Source organism: Rhinolophus sinicus, linkage group LG02, assembly GCF_036562045.2.
Source record: "Rhinolophus sinicus isolate RSC01 linkage group LG02, ASM3656204v1, whole genome shotgun sequence".
Lineage (NCBI taxonomy): Eukaryota > Metazoa > Chordata > Mammalia > Chiroptera > Rhinolophidae > Rhinolophus > Rhinolophus sinicus.
In genome coordinates, this window is record NC_133752.1 from 45,086,110 (window position 1) to 45,107,959 (window position 21,850).

Genomic DNA, 21,850 nt, shown 5'->3' on the forward strand with positions numbered 1-21,850 from the left:
CCATGATTTAAAGGTCCTGTCTCTGGCCTTCCTCCAGCCAATCAACTTCCTACAGGGGAAGTAAGGCGTCTGCAGGGCCAAGGGGACCTGTCTAGGTGCAGCCCACACCTCCCTTTTTAGACTGCTCCAGATACCCAGCACCTGAGGTCCCTGCTCAAAGGCCTCCAAGCCAGCTACCAGGACCTGCACAGGTCTCTTCCCTTGTTTGGTCTCTGGAGAGTGGGCTGTGTCATAGGTAAACACGCCCCTAGACTCCAGGACTGGCTAAGGAGCAGCTGCTGTGGAAGGTGCGGATTTAACACAGACTTATGAGCTGAGGTGTCCACCTATGGGCATGACACCCCGGTGTGGACAAAACCAAAGTAGGAAAAAAAGGCAGAGGACTTAGGGAGGCCTCTGTCTGGGTCTCCACCTTTTAGTGCAGAACTCTGTAAGGAGCCTGAGATTTCTAAATTTAAGCCTGGACTCCCACCCGTCAAGATGGAAAGACAGAGTATACTTTATTTATTAAGCAGTTTGTTAGCTAGATTTCCAACCTTTTAAATTAAATTAGACATTTGGTATATGGGCCTTTGTTTGTACCCTTCCTTTGGTCCAGCTATTGCCTCTGTTAGAAAACTATCTAGAGCAGCTTTCAGGGCCAAATCAGGCCCTCTGCTTATTTACCTAATGTCTTGTTGGAACACAGCCACGCCCATTCATTTTCATACTGCCAAGCACTGCTTTCATGCTACTACTGCAGAGTAAAATAGTTGCAGCTGCCACAGAAACCATATGCCTCACAAAGCATAAAATATTTACTATCCAGTCCTATCCCAAAAGAAACCCTGCTGATCCCAGATGCAGGTAAAAACTGAAAACACTGCAAGAGGAAAGCTTAACACAAGACACAAAGAGTAAAACTTATAAAAAAATGGATCAACAAATTCATCTGTATTAAAAATTAAGAATGTGAATTCATCAAAAAAAACCACAAAAAACACAAGCTACGAACTAGGATATATTTGCGATACATATTATTGACAAAGGACTGGCTTCCAAAATAAAGAAAACTCCTATAATCAATAAGACAAAGCAAATGAATCATTTCGATTGAGCAATAGTCAAGGATACTTTATAGAAGAGGTAACAAATATTGCCAATTATAAACATGAAAATATACTCTAATGTATTACAACCAGGGAAATACAATTAAAATCGTAATTTGGTATCATTTCACACTGAAAGTATTTTCCCAGTTTTAAAGTCAGACATGGAACAGGAATTCTCATTATCTCCTGAACAGGGTTTAAATTAGTCCAAGGACTTTGGAAAACAGTTTGTAACTACCAATAATAAAGAACACATTCATATCCTATAATCTATCAATTCCAGGATTAGGAATGGAAACTAAAAACCAACTCTTGACACATGAACACCAAAAGATGTACACAAAAGTTTATAGCAGCATGTTATCTCATAGACAACACATGCGAAAAATAAGAATTGCAAAGAGTACACATATCCATCAATATTGGAATGGATAACTACGATAGAGTCAAAATGTGGACTATGATGTAGATGTGAAAATGAATTACAGCCAAAAGTATCAATCTGGATAAATCTGTAAGACAAATCTTGTGTAAGATGCATGTATTCCATTCATTTAAATTTTGAAAACAGCAAAATTAAACAACATATAGTATCTAGGGAAATATAGTCATTAAATAATAAAAAGAGTAAGGGAACAACAATTAACCCAAAATCCAGGATCATGGCTACCTCCAGGAGGTGAGGGGGTACAATCTGTGAAAACTACGCAGGCATTTCTAAAGTACTGAAAATGCTTTCTTTTTCAACATGGGCGGTAATTACACTGACATCTGCTTTACTACTTTACTGCAAACTGTTCATAGATTAGATATATATATATACACTGACTTAATTCACAAAAAACAATATTTTAAAACTAGCAATATAAACTTCATGTTTCAAGTAAGAGTGTGCTTAAGATTCAGGCCAGTTGAAACCAAGGGAATTTTTATTGCAAAATAAGGATATATGAGTTTCTAAAAGAACCCTTACCCTGTGAAGCCTTTTCAGTATTTCTAGGAGAGCTTTAATGTGACAGTTATTCTCAGCACTTTCAGCCCAACATTGCAGTTGAGCAGTGATGGCTCTTTTAAACATCTGGACCAGTTTGGTGAAAACGGATTCTGGCAGAGTTGCCCAATATTCCTCTAAGGGATATAAGGTAAATAAACGTTAGCATGTAATTTCTCATACATTCTTAAAGGTAAAAAGTGGTTCACATTTTCTAAAACTGATAGAATATTTTCATATACATCATAGTTACAAAAACACGTTTGTAATAAAATTTTCAGTAAATATAATTGTCATTAAAGTTTAGAATTTAATGCCCTAGAAAAAAATTCCTTGACAGTAACACAACCACACACTTGATAAACTTGTGAAGAAACAGACAAAATTAGTCATATTTTTATCCAGATAAAATAGCATACTGTATTAAAAACTAGATTAAGAACTATTTGTGATTGCACAACTCTTTTTGTGCTCCCAACATGAGTTTTTAACTCTTAAAAAACACCTTTCAGCATTGTAAAAAAACAAAAAATATCTTCAACTAGCTTTTCATCACTTATGTTATCTCAATTTGATAAAACTTAAGAAAGAAGGGACTTACTTGGGCTGAATATGCTCTTTATTGTTTTTAAAGAAAACTAAAATCTAATCAAGCCCCTAGACCTAACTTCCAGTGTACTGGAAACGGAAAAAAAACAATCAGACAAATTTAGAGGTGGAACATTCTACAGGACAACTGACCTAGATTTTAAAAAAAAAAAAGGCTATAAAATACTTTTTGGGACAACTGCAGAAATTTGAATGTGGCCTAGGTATTAGATAATATTATAGAATTATGGATAACTTTATTAGGTTTGATAATGTCATGATAATGTAGAATTCCATACTAAGAGATGCATGCTGAAATATTATGCGTGAAATGTCATGGTATCTCCAACTTACTTTCAAATAGTTCAGCAAAAATAAAATGTAATCTGTACATAGAGAGAGAGGAAGTACATATGGCAACATTAACACTTGCTGACTCTCAGGTACAGGAAATATGGTTATTCACTGTCCTATTCCTTCGACTTCTGTTTATGGTATTTTTTATAATAAAAAGTCATGACCAAGACATACATAGATCATTACAAGAACTAAAAAAAGGTACTAGAACAATATATGGATCACCAGTTAATTATTATAGCATCTTTAGAATACACTAACATGAGCTAAAAATCATGATGTGTTTACAATCATATACCCATGTTTTACTGTAACTTTACTAGGCATGTCTTTCCATTGAGAGGATGGTAAAGTATTTCCAAATGTAAATCATCAATCTTACCCAAAACCCCTGAAGATTTATCACTCATTTTACAAACAGCCTCTGCAAATGGAACCACCAGGCTCTTCCAATTGTTAAAATCATGCATCATGGGACATTCTGGGAGAAGGAAGAAAACTTCTAAAGCTTCTTGGTGCGGAGAATGAAATGGAAGATTTTTGAACAGATTATCCCTGAGACATGTGGTTATCTGTGGTCAAAAAGGATCAGGGAAAAAGATAGTCAAAACACAGCAGGAACTGGGTGCAACTTACTGTAAATAAAATAAAATGTAGAACGTGTAGTTTCACAGCACCATGAAATTGGAATGATCATTTTTAATCTAAAAACCATGTTTACATCCTATCTCACCTAGCCCCCTAAATACATACAAGTATTGTGACAAGTACGTGTGTCTATGCCCCTAACTAAACAATGACCTTCTAAGGACAGGGAGCGTATCTCTTTCATTTGTCAGCAGGAGTACTCATTACAGTGTCCGACACATAGCAAGTATTTAAAAGTTTGCTAAGTAAATGAACGAATGCCAACTGTCTGTGAATCCGTCCGTATCACGGTAATGTCAAAACAGAAACATAACACAGGTCCTCTGACCTAACTGTCCCACTTGAAACAAGGGAAGATCGTTCTATGATTCTGTCACTTGCACATTATATGATATTGTTCTGGCACAACCAAGGTATATTAGCCTTAGTGATGAGCTGATCCAATCTCTTCCCTTCACAGATGCAGAAATGGCCTTCTATTTTTGGTGATCTTTCCATTAAGTGCTGCAGAATCCTGACAAAAGTTCATAGTTAGGGATCCATTTTACCTTAGACCCCAATGGGGCTATGGTTCTGCCAAAGTTAACAGAATTAAACTTCCCATCTTCCCTTGAGATAAAGGTATGTAAGAGAGAACTTGCAGCTAAGATCCAGAATGCATTATTGCAGACAGAACAACAGAACAGGTGACGGAGCTGAGAGGGAGGGACAGAGATGAGAGCCAGATTATAGAAACAGAGGGAAAGACCAAATGAGGGGGACAGGGAGGAGAGAACGGAAAGAGGGAAGGGGAGGGGGAGGAAGGGGCAGGCAAAGAGGAAAGAAGTGAAGGAGAGAGGAAAGGAACCAAAGTAAGATCCAGAAAGAAACAGATTGAGAGACATAGCAAGTAATACCCCTAGATCAACCAGTACAAAAGAACAGGCAGATAAATTAATTAAGGCTGAAATCAAGAAAGGCTAAGCATGTCTGGAATATCTGCAAATGGGAAACCTAAAGATAGTAATAACAGTGCTGAAAAAAAGAACCAACAATCTCAAAAGAACAAGAACATTCTAGAACCTACAGAAAAGAAAAGTGTAATGGAACAAAACAGAGAGGAAGAATCCTTGGTGAAGGGGATGTTCACATCAGAAAAAGTGTGCTCATTTCTACACTAATGTTTACAATAATGGCAAATAAAATGTTCTTATTCTAGTTTGCCAATCTCAACAAATCCTTTTGTTGAAGCTCCAAGTTGAAAAAATTCCCTCTAGAAGAGTGCATGCAGGTAGGTGTGTGTGTGTGTGTGTGTGTGTGTGTGTGTGTATAGATGAACTAATATTTCAACGAGTTTTAACCTATTATGACTACTGTAACAACTGTTTCACCCTGAGTGGGCAAATATGCTGAGTTTAACTTAATCTGGATATACTACAGCGTCTCAAAGAATCTCTCAAAACAAAATATTTCCTCTGAAATTTTGAGTTCTAATAAAAAAATGTTTTCATGTATTTTCTTTTTCCAAACAATTTAAAGAATACCACCGCGTTAGTAATCCAGTCCTTTTGGGTTAACTCCTTAAAGGTGTTTCTTGCTTTATTTAAGTCCAAATGAATAGACATCATTTCTGCAGCTATTCTGTGGAAGGAAGATAAATTAAAAAAACAGGTGAATGAGTAAAAGGAAAGGGACACTTCAAAATTAAATATTTTATTAGATTAAAATTACACTTCTTCTCAACTTTACAATAACTATAATTTGACCAAATGTAAATACAATTAAAAATGTATTATAGTTGACAACATAATTTCTAAAATGCCAAAAATACAAAGGCTGCATTAATAGTGTGTGCTATCCAACTTTAACTCAGATATTATCTAACCTTAAATGGGTAATCAATAAATATTTATTTCCCAGTAAAAAAAAAAAAAATAGCCAACAGAAAAAAGGAAATGGCTTTTTATGTTTCTAAAAAAAATGGCCATTTCTCCCAGTTACATGAAGTAAAGTAGGGACCAAAAAAAAAAGGATAGATCAGAGCAGTAAATTGTTAGTTTTCCAATAAAAAATTACTAATCAAATGTGTATCTTAACCCATGAATTAATTACGTTTATACTGACTAGAATATAGTCAGTCTAAAAGTAGACATGTTCTTTGTAAAACAATACATACTTAAGTGTCTGAAAACAGAAAAAATTCTTTTAAATAAAAAATATACAAATATTTAGGAAAAGGACAAAGTTCTTCCTTCATATTATTTAAAAATTCAAAGAAATCTCAGTATCTTGCAACAAAGAAATGTTTAAATAAATTAAAGTACGTCCTTCCCATGGAATGTCATGCAGCTATTAAAATATAAAAAATATGGGATATGGAAACTGAATAAAATGAAAATGGACAAATATATTCAGTGTAAAGCGGTATATAAAGCAATATATAATCCTATTGTTTGTAAAAGAATACATTTACATAGGAAAAATATATACACAAATACTACTAGCTGTTACTCTTAGGTGGTGGATTACAGATGATTTTTCATTTTCTTTTTGTTGTGTGTCTATTTTTGACATTTTCTATATTAATCATATATTTTTGTCAAAAAAAGTAATTTTCAAAAAGAGATAAACATATAGCTAATTATTTTACCATCAAATCATTTCTTTACAATCTTTCACACTGTATTTTATTAAGATATAATTGACATATAACATACCAGTTTCAGGTGTATGACATGATTCCATATACATATATATTACAAAACAATCATCACAATAAGTCTAGTTAACAACCATCACCATACAGTTACAATTTTTTTCTTGTGATGAGAACCTTTAAGATCTATTCTCTTAGCAATTTTCAAATATACAATACAGTATTAACTATAGTCACCACAGTATTTTAACAGAATTCAAAATTTATTATAATATTGATTATATATATATTACCTTTCCCTTACAAAACTTCCAGTCAGACATGCAGGAGATGAAAATATCTCTCTGATTTCCCTACATTAGGAATAAAACGGTGATTAAAACAAATCATGAATATACTTCCTCATGGCATGAGACGTGATAAAACATCGTATAATTGTCCTTCAAACTCCTCCATCTCTGATTTGTTTGCATATTCCCTTGGGTATCTAGAAGTTAATTCCACTTACTAAATCTCAAAATTTCAGTGGTAAACATGAGAAATAAAAACTTATGCACTCAGATAAACCACAAAGAGGAAAAGGCTTGACCTAAAGTCAGTATTTTACTGGACAAATAAAACACTCTCATCCCAACCAGTTTTCCAAGCCCTATTTATTTCTGTTCCATTAAAGTAGAAACCAAAAAATTACCAGAAATTAAATGGGGTAAGGGGATTATGCTCAGTTGTCTTAGAAGTAATTGCACAAATAGTTCTTGATCATTTATGCTCTGCAAATTATGACGTAACTTTTTGTACAACTACTTTCCAGAATTAAAAAACCATACCTAAAAATACCTCTAAAAGATGTATGTCAAAATGAGTATAATCTTTAACAAATGGTAGGAGTTCTACCGTTTAGAGCAAGATTGCCTAAGCTGTTCAGCTATAAATAGGAGGTCCACAAACAAGTGGTTCTAAGGTCAAATAGGGTTGGGAAACTATAGACTGTATATTCTGCTCAGAGTCAGAATATATGTAAACATATCAAAGGCCCAGAAAAGTCCTGCAGTAGAGAAAGCTGCCCTTGTAGAGCTTACATGCTAGCTGTGATGGTTAATTTTATGTGTCAACTTGGCTAGACCACAGCGCCCAAATATTTGGTCAAACACCAATCTAGGTGTTGCTGTCAAGGTATTTGATTAGATTACATTTAAAATCAATAGACTGTGAGTAAAGCAGATTATTCTCCATAATGTGGTGGGCCTCATCCAATCAGTTGAAGGCCTTAAGAGAAAAAGGTTAAGCTCTCCTGAGAAGAGGGAATTCTGCCTCCAGACTGCCATATGGGACTCAAGCTGCAATATCAACTCTTCCCTGGCCTGCCTTACAGATTTTGTATTTACCAGCCCTCATAAACACAAGCTAATTCCTTAAAAATAAATATCTCTCTCTCTCTACATACACACAGCCCTCATTGGTTCTGTTTCTCTGGAGAGTTCTGGCTAGTGGACCACTCTGCACTGTGCAGAACTAGTTGGGGGAAAAACCACTTTAAAGAGCTATAGACACATGGAGTGTACCTTTTTGTATTCTGCCACTGCTTAGTACCCACATCAGCAATCCACCTCTTTCCAGTACCTTCCTTCAGTGTAGGAATTTTCCTCCTCAGATTAACATAGGGATTCTGTAAACAAATAAAAAGTAAAATACAATAATTTAGACACAACAAAAACAGGTATCCAATTTTTAAGCACATTGTAAGGATATAGGGTAATATTGATTTTTAAATAAGGATAATAGAGCTCTAGAAAATCATAAAATCAGATTCTACCAAGAAGTAATTTGCCTGATTGCCAATTTCTTGTCAATTTGGATCCAAATTTAGACCTGAAGTAAACTTCACTGAGTGCCCTAACACTCAGCACTTTATACAGGTATGATTGGATGAAAATGAACATCACACAACTTTGAAGAGAAGGAAAGATTCTGAAAGGGCTGTATGTAGAAGTGGAAGAAACTCAGCGCGCCTTAGTGAAGTATGGCAAGAAGGTTACTCATAAGTCTATGAACCTCAGGTCTTTTTTAGTACACTGGCTGGCAAAGTCGTATTAGAACGTCAGCGTGTTGGCTCCCTAGGACTGACCAAATGCCACTGGCAGGGAGCCTCCCAAAAGCTAAGAGGAATCTAAGGAAATCACTGATTCGACATTCACTAGATACACAGACACACACACCCAAGATTTCCCTGGGTAAATATTTATGTAGTTTAGACAATAAAGGATCAATGATGTCTACCTTTTAGTCTCCGAAAGTCAGCCTAGAAACATGATGATTTTGGAATTCACCAAATTTAAATTCTGGAACCCTTTGATTTGCTTAACATACCAAATTATAGAACATCTAGAGATCTATTTTCACCTCTTTTTTCATCCAGAGCAAAATGCTTTGATTCCCTCCAGCAATCATTATTAACTTCTTCTCTGAGGTATGGCTTTCTAAAAGGGATATACAGAAAGTAAGAGTTTAGAAAGTCATTTGGCACAAACACACAATCACACTCAAATAATTGCAGATTCTTAAACTTAGTCCTCTTATCTTTTTGATAGGTAAAGACTCAGTTATTTCCCACCCATAAAGCAGAAATATACATAATTCAGGGTAAAATCTAGTTGGCAAACAGGTGATTTTCAAGGTTAACAAGTGGCATCAGTTTAATATTCATAATTAATATAAATGCTTATATGTAAAACATCATCAAATATTTGATTAGTTAACTGTTCCCTGGTTTAATTTGGCTCCTATTAATAAAAATTATACTCTACAACTCAAGATTTGACCAATGACTACTGGCTGTGAGGAATGTAAATAAGTACTTCAAAACTCTACGTAAGTGGTTATAACAAATCAAATATATGAACTACTTAAGGAAATAACCCTGTTCACTTTCCCAGAAGAACTGAGAGAATTTTGGTACTATGGGTCATCACTAAACTGTCAGAAAACAAGTAACCAAATTGCTCTGAGGTTACACAGGGCACAGTTCAAATCCAGCCAAACCACTTACCGGCCGTAAAGCCTGGCTAACCTAAGCCTTCACTTTTCATGTGTCTGTACCCTCTAGTAAAATGGGAGAGTACACATCTCCCTGAACTGTTCAAGGACAGGTGAGATAACACGTTAAGTGTTCAGCACAGTTACCCAGCATGTGTAAGCTGTTCTCATTCTGAGGGTTTTACATGACTATGAGTCAATTTAACAAGGTAAGAAAATCAATCACCATAAAATTAATAGGCCCCTTGCAAACTGGAATCAGAGACTACCTATGCTTCTGAATCCATAGTCTATTTTATGTTGTATCATTTTAAGTCCACATTCATCTGAATGGGTAAGAGAAAACTAATGGTTATTTTGACTTAATAAATTAGACAGGATATTTTAAATTGTTTACAAATAAAAAATGAAAAGAAGTCACAGATTTCTTTTCTTGCCACATTACACACTTAGAAAAATCAGTTTCTCCACAAAGGTATTTATGCCATATCCTGTGCTCCTACAGAATTTACCAAGTTTGAGTTCTTCATTTGACAGCGACTTCACGGGAAGTGGTATCAGCTGATTATGTGTTCCACCATTTCCCAGTTGTCCTTCTTTTCCAGAACCAAAAGAAAAGACCTTCCCCATTTCAGAAACATAGGCAAGTGTGTGCCGCCTATTAAATAAAAGCGCATATCGTCAGTTCTCAGTTATTCACAATGATGAGAAAACGCAGCAATATGGTAAAAGGCTGAAATTAGGTTACCCAGTGAGTAAAAGTAGTTAACCAACTCCCAACTCATGCAATTAGCCACATGGAAACTAAGAAATCATTACTGTGTGGTTGAGATGATTTTGGAACCTCTAAGTCTGCTCAAGGCCATGATGCTGCACCCCGGCAAATGGTGTTCCGGCATCAGCAACAAGCATCTCCTCTTGCCTTCTACCCCTTTTTCAAGGCTTGGCTTGAAAAAACCTCTTGGAAGCCACCTCTGAGTCCCTTCCCTCCCCATCCTAGAAGACAGAATTAGGTGATACTCTCTGAGCTCCCACTCTATTTCCCAAAGACTTTAATCACACTGCTTTTCTTACAGCTTTGTTCAATGGTCTCTCCTATGATACAGAATTTGGTCTTGCTCAAATAAAGGTCTGGCCTCTGTCCTCAGTGCCTGAGAGGTAAACCTTTATAACTTCCCAAGTGATAGATGTGTCTTCATTATTGATGGCTGGCCCCTGAGACCACACCTAACAGTTTACCCAGCTGGCTCATGAAGGCCCCTCTGGCTGCAATGTAAGCCCAACCTACAGGGACGGAGAGGCTGGAGGTTGAATTCTACCTCGGCGATGATTCAGTCAATCACAACTAAGCAATGAAACCCCAATAACTTGGGTGAGCTTCCCTGATTGGCTATACTCTACACATTGCTACGTATCAGACTGGGAGGAGGTAACACCGTCCATAGCTCCAAGGGGAGCGGATGCCTGAAGCTCCTCATTTGGATCCCTACTAGACTGTCCTATGCATCTCGTCCTTTGATTGGTTCCAATTTGTATCCTCTTCTTGTAATAGAGGTGGCCATAAGTGTAATAGCTTTCAGTGAGTTATGAGTCTTTCCAGTGAATTCTGTGTTAGTAGGGGTACTGCCCTGGTTTGCATTAAGATACCTCTAACATGACAACTCTTTTTATAATACATACTACTAAGAGGAATGTGTGTTATGAAAAATCCAAGGTGGTGATAATGTTTCTGTGATATGCAGAGATTCTCAAATGTAGAGAACTATACCATCCCAATAATCTACGTAGTTTACCTTAATAATATCCATTTATGTAATTTTACTCCAAGATCATAAGAGACTATGTCTATAGACTAAAAATACATGCACCATTTTTTACAGTAAAGGGCCAGTAAACAAACACATGAACCCAATCTTCAGATAGAGTCTGAATTTGCTTGGCTTTAGTGAGGAAAAAACTGCCCTCAAAAAGAGTAAGTGTATCTGGGTAAAATACTTCTTAACACCACCAAGACCCAATGTCCCACTGGTGAGAAGTAGATTGACTGATGTTCTAGGAACAAAATAATTAAGTAAACAAGGAGTCTGTTTTTCTACATTGGTTTAAAACAAACAGAAAATATGAAAAAGCTGTGAAATTCAAACTTCTCAAGAATATTCTACTCAAATGACCAGTGACTTTGTCTTATACTTTACTGTGATCACTCTGAAAGAATTAAGGTAACTAAGTATGATGGGCCCTGCAGGGTTGTGAGGAATGGTGATTGTATCAATGAATAATCCTTTGTTATTCATGTTTGTTTGTTTGTTTTTCAAATAAAATGACATTTTTCTTAAAGATAAAAGTGCATTTGGACAGTGACAAAGGTATTTCACTGAAGGAGCATCAGAAAGTGAATATATCTGATCATCAAAAAAAAAAAATCAATGAAAACAAATATGTACACTAAAATAAAGACTTATTATGATTATCTAATAATGTAAATTAATCATCTTCACTCATTTCAAAATATTTAATACTTTTATCTCAATCAGTGAAAGTGATGGAAATTTTATAAAAATACCTAACTAAATGCATTGTATTGATTTTTTTCATTGACACTTTAAAACTTACCTTCCACATGCTATCTGGGTGACTCTATTCCCAACAAGCTCAGTCACCAAACGGGGTCTTAACTCATTCTGTGTTGAATTGTGACCAAGTTGCCCATGTTTTCCAGCACCAAAAGTAAACAACAGCCCATCCTGGAAAGGGAACATCATATCAGATTCTAGAGAAATGTGACCCAGAAGTCATATTCACTGAGGCAAAGGCATCGGTGAATAATTAATAAAAGCACTGTCAAAGCAAAACCCCCAATTATCAGGAAGACAGTCCTGTTTGTAGGAAGTGATGACCTTTCTTCCCTGAGTTACACTGCCCACACCTAAATGTTCTAGTGCTTTCCCCAATACAAAATATTCTTCCAGAATTTCAGTTAAGGAGACAAGGGTACACGTACCTTTGTGAGCAGGGCAGTGTGAGAGCCACCACAAGTAAGAAATTCAACTTTCTGATTGTCCAGTGCTTCAACAAGGGAAGGAAAATCTTTATCTATACAAGGGAAAGAATAGCTAAAGTGACCAAAAGGAAATGCTGAATTTCACACTAGAGTCCTGTGCTACCGGTAAAATACATGGACCACTTCCTCTCAGCCTAGCAATAGTTCCCAACACATTCTGACATGAAAGGTTCTATGTTGGAGCATTTAGGCCCAAAGGTGGAGTGCTGGGGCTGTGATTAGAAGACTACATTTGGGGGTGCTCACCTGTGAAAGTATTAAGTAACTTGCCAGAGCTCATTTTTCTCTTTTTAACCTGACATGATTAACTTTAATTGCAAGACATATCTCATATTTCCAATTCTCATCTAGAATTACCCTTTTTAATGAACATATTCTTTTTTTCTTTTAAATTCTCTACTATGGTGTACTTGCCTCACTCTACCTCTTTTTTCTTTCACAATTATTTTGTCAAAACACTTCGAGATTCAGCAAAAACAGCTTACCTGTCCTTTATTCCTTTCACTCCTTTGAATATTTTTCTAACACTGACTTATGGGTTCTCCTGAGTAATTAGCATGGCACCACATCAGGGAGAAATGTAGTGTTTGACCAGCAACTCGGGATAATGTGTACATTACCAGAGTTGAAAAATCAATGGAGTCTGCTACGCCTGAAAACTAAAAAGGTGTTTGGGATCATAAGAAATTTTGCCATCTACTTTGTGGAGGTATTACAATTTAGTAATGGGAATAACTATACATGTTTTTTTTTGCATGGAGGTACATGTGTGCATAGATGTAAAGTTTGTAGAATATGACTAGGATATGTGAGTTTCTAAGATAGAATTTAGTATCCTTTTGTCATAATATATTAATAGATATTTAATTGCACCTTGAAGTCACCTTAAGTGCACCTTGATGTACCTTGAAGGTTATTTCATCCAAACTCGTCACTTTATAGAAAATGAAAACAATGCCTAGAGAAAATCTATGTGACTGGGTAAGGCCCTGCAGTTAGTTAACTGTGAAGCGAGAATCACAACCCAGGTGTTCTGATCCCATCTGATACTCTCCCCTTTTTCTACAAAGCCCAGACACGTCTCAATTATAGCAACGACTTTAACACTACGCATGTCTTTTAGACCAACGCTGTCCTGAAGACAGAGATAACCAGGAAGAACAGTACAAATAAGAGTGAGGACTTGAACCATTTTTGAAACGGAGGTCTGTATTAAATTCATCCCTTATCTAACAAATATCTGTTGATAATATGAATTTAAAAATATGTTTCCATACTGTCGGTATGGCCCAGGCCTAGTTGTCCAAAATCGTTTCTCCCCCATGAGTAAATGTTTCCAGATATGGATAAAGCCATGCTGTGCGCTTTTCCTGCAGAAATCTGAGCCAAGGGGACTCCTGAGAGGTGCTCCACAATCTGCGGTGTCTGGATTGAGGCAAATATTATTCCAATTCCAAGTTGGCCGTGTAAGTTCTGTCCCCATGCAAAAAGCTCACCACCTTGATGTAAACAAAGAAAATGCTGTCTTACTAAGTTTAAAATGCAGCAGACATTACCCTAGGGGATTATATATGCAATCCATATTATACCATCACAATCTCTTACGTTCAAACTGACAGGACTTCTCAGATCTCATATGCCTGAATCAGAAAAACTAGAAAAATCTCTTTAGCAGTTAACAGTCATACTTTCTTACCTCCTACCTCAAACGGTAGTGTTATGGACTGAATGTTTGTGTCCCCTCCCCCAACTCACATGTTGAAATCCTAACTCTCAATGTGATATTAGGAGGTGGAGCCTTTGGGTGGTGAGTAATAAGATTACATGAGATCATGAGGGTGGAGCCCTCATCAACGGACTTAGGGCACTTACAAAAGAGACCCCAAAGAGTTCTCTTGCCCTCTCCACCATGTAGTAAGACGGGCTGCTCACCAGATAGCAAATCTGTTGGCACCTTGAATTGAACTTCTAGCCTCCAGAACTGTAAGGTGCTTCTGCTGTTCAAGCCAGCAGAATAACCAGTTTATGGTTATTTTTATTACAGAAGCCGGAACGGACAAAGACAGGTAGAATAAAGCTATCTGAACATATTATAATCAAATTCAAGAAATACTTATTTTTAAAAACCCACAGGATGGGCCCATGAAAAACACTGTACATCTGGAAAATAAAACCTTAAACTACTGTTTTCTCTCTGCCCCCTACCCCCTTCCTTAATGTACCTAAAGATCCTAAATAAACAACTTAAAAATACATTTGAAATTGCAGCACGATATCTTGAAAGGGCCAGCATCTCTTTCCATTAACTGAATATATGCAGCATATTTTTCAAGAAAAGCTCTTAGACGTTATATAATGGAGTTAACAATATCTAATGGAATGGGACAGAATATATCAGAGAATTAAGGCTACCTCTCTGCACGATACTGTGCAGGATCTGGTGGGAGGCAGGGTGTTTCCTTCAAACATAATTGTCATGTGCCTTTCAGCCACCAGGAATATATAATGAGCATGCAATTCCCTTTCTTGCTTCCCCAACTTTCATTTTTCCTAGACTATGATTTACCAATGATAAACCCTGTACCTCCCCTTCCACCCACACCACTAGACCCTAGGGTTCTTGAAGGCACGTGTCTGCTTCATCTTCATAACCTGAAAATGGTACATACTCAAAATGAAATACTTGTTCATGAATGGAAAAAGTCAAACAATCAGACTAATGTTTTCTAATACAAGTTCATACTCTCAAACATCCACAGGGCCTTCAGTATAGGTCGAATACTTGGTTATTTTCTTCCCTTAAATCCCAGCTTCCATTCAATTTATGTTCGTATCTATCCTATACATTAAAAATAAATTTCCTCAATCCTGAATTCCTCTCTATCATCCTCTTTTAATTATTCCCTTGCTGTCATTTCTTCAGGAAATTATGGCATTTGATAAGAAACAGGAAATAATAAAGGGCTAGGGAGAATCCCTGAATTCAAAAGGTAATGTTCAAACACATCAGGGGCCTGCAAACTAGACACAGAAGTAGAGCCAAGGAATTCTGACCCACAGGAGTTGGAAAAGCACTAGGAATAGAGAAAACGGTTTTGGGAAAGGGTGGCCCATGCCTGGTCCTGATTCTAAACAGAATGCTTTTCATTATTCAGAATATTTTCACTGTTTCATACTTGAAAAATAAAAACATGTAACTGTTGACATAAATCTCTAGGCCCAAAATGGAGCCGCTTCTGCCTCGGGTGCCATGTCAACCGGATTTTCGCATTCCGGTAAATGCTCCACTTGACCAGAAATGCAGTATATCAATTCAGCCAATTCCCAAACTCCAAGTCAACTCTAGGCTCTATACTTATTTCCTTGTTCCTTGATCTTTCTAAATAAGGTCAGAGAGGCAATCCCAGCCAATCATATTACTTCTTTCAACACTAAAACTCACTATTGCCCAAAATTCCTCGGGAAAAGTGCTCGCTCCCCTGCTTATGAGAGAGACACTGCACTCCCCAATTCATGGGTCACTTTCCCTTAAATAAAGGACCTCAAACTCATTACTAAATTGTTTTAGGTATGACATTTGACAGAACAAAATGTAGGAATAATTATTACGAAAACCCGAAGATTTTATAGGTCCAAGAATGTTCTCTCATTTTGTAGCTCCTTTAACAATAATGCTCTGAACCATATCAAATTCAAAACCATATTTCTATCCTGTTAAAAGCAAAGCATACACATTCTACTACGTTTCCCCGAAAATAAGACCTAGCTGGACAATCAGCTGCAATGCGTCTTTTGGAGCAAAAATTAATATAAGACCCGGTATTACATTATATTATATTATTCCTCGTCTTATAGTAAAATAAGACCGGGTCTTATAATTTTTGCTCCAAAAGACACATTAGAGCTAACTGTCTGGCTAGGTTTTATTTTTGGGGAAACATGGTAGTTCTACATATACACACATTTACTCTCTCCAAAAAACAATTAATATTCCAGGAAAGTACCTTTTGAGAGTGCAAGGGAATGATAATCTCCACATGCAATCTGAATGATAGTTTTTTCTTGTAAAATGCACTGAAACCTGATGAAAGAAAATACATTTTATGTCAATTACCATAATGAAAGTCACAACATCAACGTTAGAATTATTAACTGTAATTAGGATTGAAGCTCAAGAAAAAAATTTATTTCAATGTATTGCATCATATTCAATACATCTAAATTATAGAAAATACAATATATGTTTTAATTAGCTGTTTAAAAGGAAAATAATGTACATTATATAATTGTAACAGGATGATTCTACGACTCTTTGCAAACAATAATTTTATGATGCAAGAATAATAAAAGATGAAAATAAGCTCTAATTCACATGCTCTACCAGGAGAAAGTCTCACAGATCATTCCATGATAATGCATTTTTTTTCCTAGGTTGAAAACTTTTACTTCTGGAAATCTAATTTATAAGATTATTATGAGGTTGAGTTAATGAATATGAAAGTCCAATTTGGGTCTACGCGGAATAACCAATCATTTCCTTTAAATGTCAAAGCAATACTTGGTAAGTGTTCTAGGAGACAAAAATTGATTTGTAGTTTACTCAAGGAATTAACTGGTCAGTTCAAAATTCATTGTTTACTTTAAATGCCATGACGTGAAGGAGGGACAAAGATTATATAAAGTAACATTTTTCTACAAAAACTATGATTGCCTTTTGAGTAAAATTTTAAAATTTTTTAACGAAAGAAAAAGTTCCCTACCTTGCATGTTCTATGCTATAGTTGTACTCAAATGGTTTTCCATCTGAGGATAGAATCAGCATGTGATCTGCTCCTTGGTCCACGGAATGTATCTTCATTTTTTTTCCTAACTTAATGCACTCTGCAGAGCAAATCCAACCAGAAACTATCATCACTCTGATTATTACCCACTATTATTATTGATTTCATTACAACACACTTAAAACACCTGGGGGGGGGGAATTATTGATTTCATTACAACACACTTAAAACACCTGGGGGGGAACTTCAACTTTGACTTAACAAGAACTTCTGTTTAAAGAAAAATCAAGTACAGAAAGCAGACAAACTAGTAATGACTACTGTCTTCACAACTGATTTTTTTCTTTTAATTTGGGAAAGCACTGATTTATACTGTTTTTTAAAACAATTAAAATTTGATATTAGATTCCTATTTAACAAGTTGAGAAAGAAACTAAATTTGAAGAGACAGAAATGAAAAAGTCAGAAGAAAGAAAATACAACAATTTTTGGACAACATAACTCACCGAAGGAGTAAATATAAGTGTATTCTGAGATGTACTCTTCCCAAAAACAAAACAAATAATAATAAACCCCTCATGACTGCTTCATATAAAACCCAAGGCTTATATTCTTAAACTGTGTTTGAGGGATGGGGATGGTGTTAGAAGAATTTTTAAGATTTGAAATTGTCCATTAGTCACCATTTACTCTTATTTAATTTTATCACAAAAATTAATGTAGGATACAGTAGATTTGGGATCTTGTTTTACTTTTTAGTTCTAACGAAATTGAATCGATTCATGTAAAATCTCAAAGCACAAACAAACCACTTCATACTATACAAATGCTAGGAGAACCAAAACAGTTCGGTAATAAAGACGAAATGGCCCAACAGATCAACAACTTTGAGTCTCGGCATTTCGAATCAGTTTTAAAAAGAAGGGTTATTCAAAAAAGGTATTGGGATACCTGGGTGGCCATTTGGTGAAAACAAACCAGTCCAGATTCCCCTACCTCACTCCTTAAATCAAAATAATATCCAAGCGTTTCAAAAACTTTAACTTTAAAAACAAATGCTTAAAATTTCTATAAAGAAGAGTGCAAAAAAAACACAAAACCTTGTGTGGGTAGCTTTCTAACATAACACAAAATCCATAAGCCTCCTCAAAAGAAAAGATTAATGAAGTAGACTATAAAATAACATCAACTAAAGGCAAGTTGGGTAAAATACAACGTACGTAACTGACAAAGGGCTACTCTTACTCAAAATTCAAATAACTCTTTCAAATTAGCTAAGAAAGAGATTAACAACTCAATTTTTTGTAAAAGCCAGGCAAAGATATGAACAGGCAGTTCATCAAAAAGGAATGCGACGACCAATAGCAAAAGAAGATTCTCGACTTCGCTCAAGAGCAAAATGAACAGAACACCATTTTCTTCACTAATCAAAGGGACAAAGTTTTTAACAGTAAGAATGTGGCCATTTGCTCTTCCCCACTTGTAAAATCGGAGTCACAGTACGTGATCTAATTTCTACGGAGATTACTCCCTTGGAGCAGTGCGAGTGAAAGCACTCCTTAAACGGCTTGCAAATGTAACATATTGCCATCGAAAACAAGATAATTGTGTTCTCCAAAGACACAAAATCGGATAAGCTATGTTCTAAAAGGGAGCAAGTGAAAAACAAACTTTGAACAGAAACCCATGATAACGGCCGACTGGCTAAAATGAAGTTGCTGGCAACACACCCCCGCCGCGCGGTTAACTTGAGGAGAGGACGATCTAGTTCTCGCTACTACCCCGCCAACTCCGCGCCTTCTAGAAACAGGATGGAGACCTCAAGGGTGCCGCACGCGCGACACGCGAAAAACCACCCGGGCCCGGCGCCTTTCTGAGGCACCGCGGACCGCTCGGGCGCCGGGTTGCCTTCGGAGTTTCCCTTCCCATTTACAGATGGGCCGCGTACCCACAACTCCCGCCACCCTGGAGAGAAGTGTCAGTGCCCGCGCGGGCCCCGGCCGCCCACCCTCACACCCCCAGCCCGAGGCGGGAGGGCCGAGCTGGCGTCGCCCGGGCCCACTCACTTGGCTTCCTGCCGCCGTCGCTGCCCGCCGGCAGCTGGTGCACCTCGACGCCAGCCCCGCCGCGCTCCAGCACCACCAGGCGCCCGCGCGTGCAGCACATCTGGCGCATCACCTCAGTTTTCCGGAGCAGCGCGTTGCGGAGGCCCGGGGCCGTGGGGAAGAGCCAGACCTGCGGGCCCCGAGGCTCTGCGGCGGGCGGCCGGGTCGGGGCCGGCCGGGATGTGGGTGGTGGCGGGGACTTGGAGGCCGGCCGGAACGTCGAGCGCGCGCCGCCCCGCGACCTCCTCGGTGGCCTCTGCTCCATCGCCGCTTTCCTGGGCTCTATGGCCGCACCTCCGCTCTCCGGAGACGGGGCTTCAGCCAGCCGGGAGGCAAGAGGAAGGAGGGAAAGGGTCAAGGCCTGAAAGGTTCCACTGCCCTCAGACGTTGCGGTGCGGAGCCGGCGAGCGGACTGCTCCGTGGCGTCGAGGGACCGCGCCACCCCTACTCCGCCCCTGCTCAGACGCCAGCCTCCCAACGTGCTGCGGTTGGGGGCGGAGCCGGCCGGTCTAGTGGGAAACGAAACAGAATTTTTTTCAAGGGGGCGGTACCGAAACGGAAACTGGAAGGGAAACTTAAACCTTTCATGAATGGTTTGGGAGACGGCCGGAGAGCACAGGACGGTGGCAGGTGATGAGATGACGGGCGGGGCTGAGAAGGCGTCCCTGGGCGGACAGTGGCCATCTGAACTCCTGGACCAAATGGCCTTCGAAGAAACAAGGCAGTTCCACTAGGAGGAGCCCTAACACAGTCGGACTTGCAGAATTTCCAAAAGCTAAGGCAGTAAGGAAAGCTCAAGTTTGTGATGAACGTGATGCATGAAAATAACTATGTACTCAGTCCCTCCGCTCACACCGCGTTGCCTGGCAACCCGTGATTTGCTTTCTGCCAATATAGTTCTTGCCTTTTCTAGAATTTCTTACAAATGGAATAAAACTTAAGCAGGCTTTTGTGTCTGCCTTTTTTCACTATCGTAATGCTTTTGAGATTCATCCTGTTGTGTTCCGCCAGAAGTTCCCTCTTCGTCATTGTTGAGTGGTATTCCATTATATGGATATACCACAATTTGTTGATCTGTTCAATTGAAGGGCATTTCGGTCCTTTACAGTTTTTGACTACAATGAATGAAAGTGCTATGAATATTCGTGAACAGTTCTTTTAGTGGATCAATGTTTTAATTTTGGGGAAGGAATAAATACCTAAAAAATGAAATTGCTCTGTCAGATGGTAAGTACATGAACATTATTGTAAGAAACTGCCAAACTTTGGAATTCCAAAGTGCTGTACCTCCAGCAATTTGCATTCCCTCTAGCAATTTATGGGCGTTCCAATTGTTCTCTATCTTTGCCAATATTTTGTATTATAAGTCTTTTTTAACAATTGTTTATAGTGGTATCTTATTGTAGTTTTAATATCCCTTTCCCTATGTTTAATGGTGTTGAGGTTTTTTTATGTGCTTCTTAGTGCTAATCTCTTCAGTGAAGTGTCTATTCATATCTTTTGCCCATTTATTCAATTGCTTATCATCTAAAAGCTCCATATACATCAGAGCTCTTTGTTATATATCAAGTCTTTTATTAGATATTTGTTTTCAAATGATTTCTACCAATCTGTGGCTTGTCTTTTAATTTTATTAAACGTGTCTTTTGAAGAGCTACCGTTTTAATTTTGATGCAGTATTTTTTTTTTCTTTTACCTAGTTCATGCCTTTTTTGTCCTACTTAAGAAATCTTTGCTTAACCCAAATTACAAAGATTTTCTTAAATATTCTAGAAGTTTTATACTTTCAGGTCTTTGTCACATTTCAAATGAATTCTTATTTATTGTGTGAGGTAAGGGTAGATGTGTATTTTTTTTCCTCATGGATTTCCAATTGTTCAAGATTGCCTTTCCCCATTGCCTTGGCATCTTTGTCAAAACTGTTGATCCATATATGATTGGATTTATTTCTGAACTTGTTGTGTTCTATTGATCTATATGTCTATTTTTACTCCCATATTACACTGCCTGGAATTACTGTGGATTCCAAGTCTTAAAATAATTCAGATGTTCCATTGTTGTACTTCTTCATTGTGGTTTTGGCTATTCTAGGTCCTCTGCATTTTCATATATATTTTATGATCAGTTTATCAATTTCTACTAAACAGACTGCAGGGATTTTTGAGATTATACCAAATTAGATCAATTTGGAAAGAATTAATGTGCTAATAATATTGATTCTTCTGTCCATGAGCATATCTTTCTCCATTAATTTAAAGCTTCTTTAATCTCTTCCAGCTATATTTTCTAGTTTTCAGTGTATAGTCAAACATATTTTGTTAAATTTGTCCTGAAAAAAAAGCATCCTCAAGTATTTATTTCTTGTTGATATTGCAAATGATACTTCTTAAAATTTCAATTTATGATTGTTGTGAGTATATATAGAAATACAATTAATTTTTATATATTTACCTGAATCCTGATACCTTTCTATTTTTATTTAATAATTCTAGTAGTTTTGTAAATCCCTTAGAATCTTAACACATAGTTGACCATGCAGTCTATAAATAAGATAGTTTTA

The 21,850-nt window shown here is 37.2% G+C and overlaps 1 protein-coding gene across 1 annotated transcript in view; it reads right to left on the reverse strand.

The window, feature by feature from the left end:
* HERC5 (HECT and RLD domain containing E3 ubiquitin protein ligase 5) overlaps positions 1-19,837 on the reverse strand; it is a 38,698-nt gene extending 18,861 nt beyond the window's left edge. The window contains exons 1-13 of the mRNA XM_074323646.1: positions 19,252-19,837; positions 17,165-17,285; positions 16,409-16,485; positions 13,682-13,903; positions 12,345-12,436; positions 11,957-12,087; positions 9,856-10,001; positions 8,711-8,787; positions 7,873-7,976; positions 6,604-6,663; positions 5,202-5,295; positions 3,410-3,599; positions 2,065-2,219 (exon numbers count right to left, since the gene is read on the reverse strand). Of these exons, the coding sequence (XP_074179747.1) occupies positions 2,065-2,219; positions 3,410-3,599; positions 5,202-5,295; positions 6,604-6,663; positions 7,873-7,976; positions 8,711-8,787; positions 9,856-10,001; positions 11,957-12,087; positions 12,345-12,436; positions 13,682-13,903; positions 16,409-16,485; positions 17,165-17,285; positions 19,252-19,555 (1,773 nt within the window). The 5' untranslated portion in view covers positions 19,556-19,837. The remainder of the gene's footprint in view (positions 1-2,064; positions 2,220-3,409; positions 3,600-5,201; positions 5,296-6,603; positions 6,664-7,872; positions 7,977-8,710; positions 8,788-9,855; positions 10,002-11,956; positions 12,088-12,344; positions 12,437-13,681; positions 13,904-16,408; positions 16,486-17,164; positions 17,286-19,251) is intronic.
* Between the last annotated feature and the right edge of the window lie 2,013 nt (positions 19,838-21,850).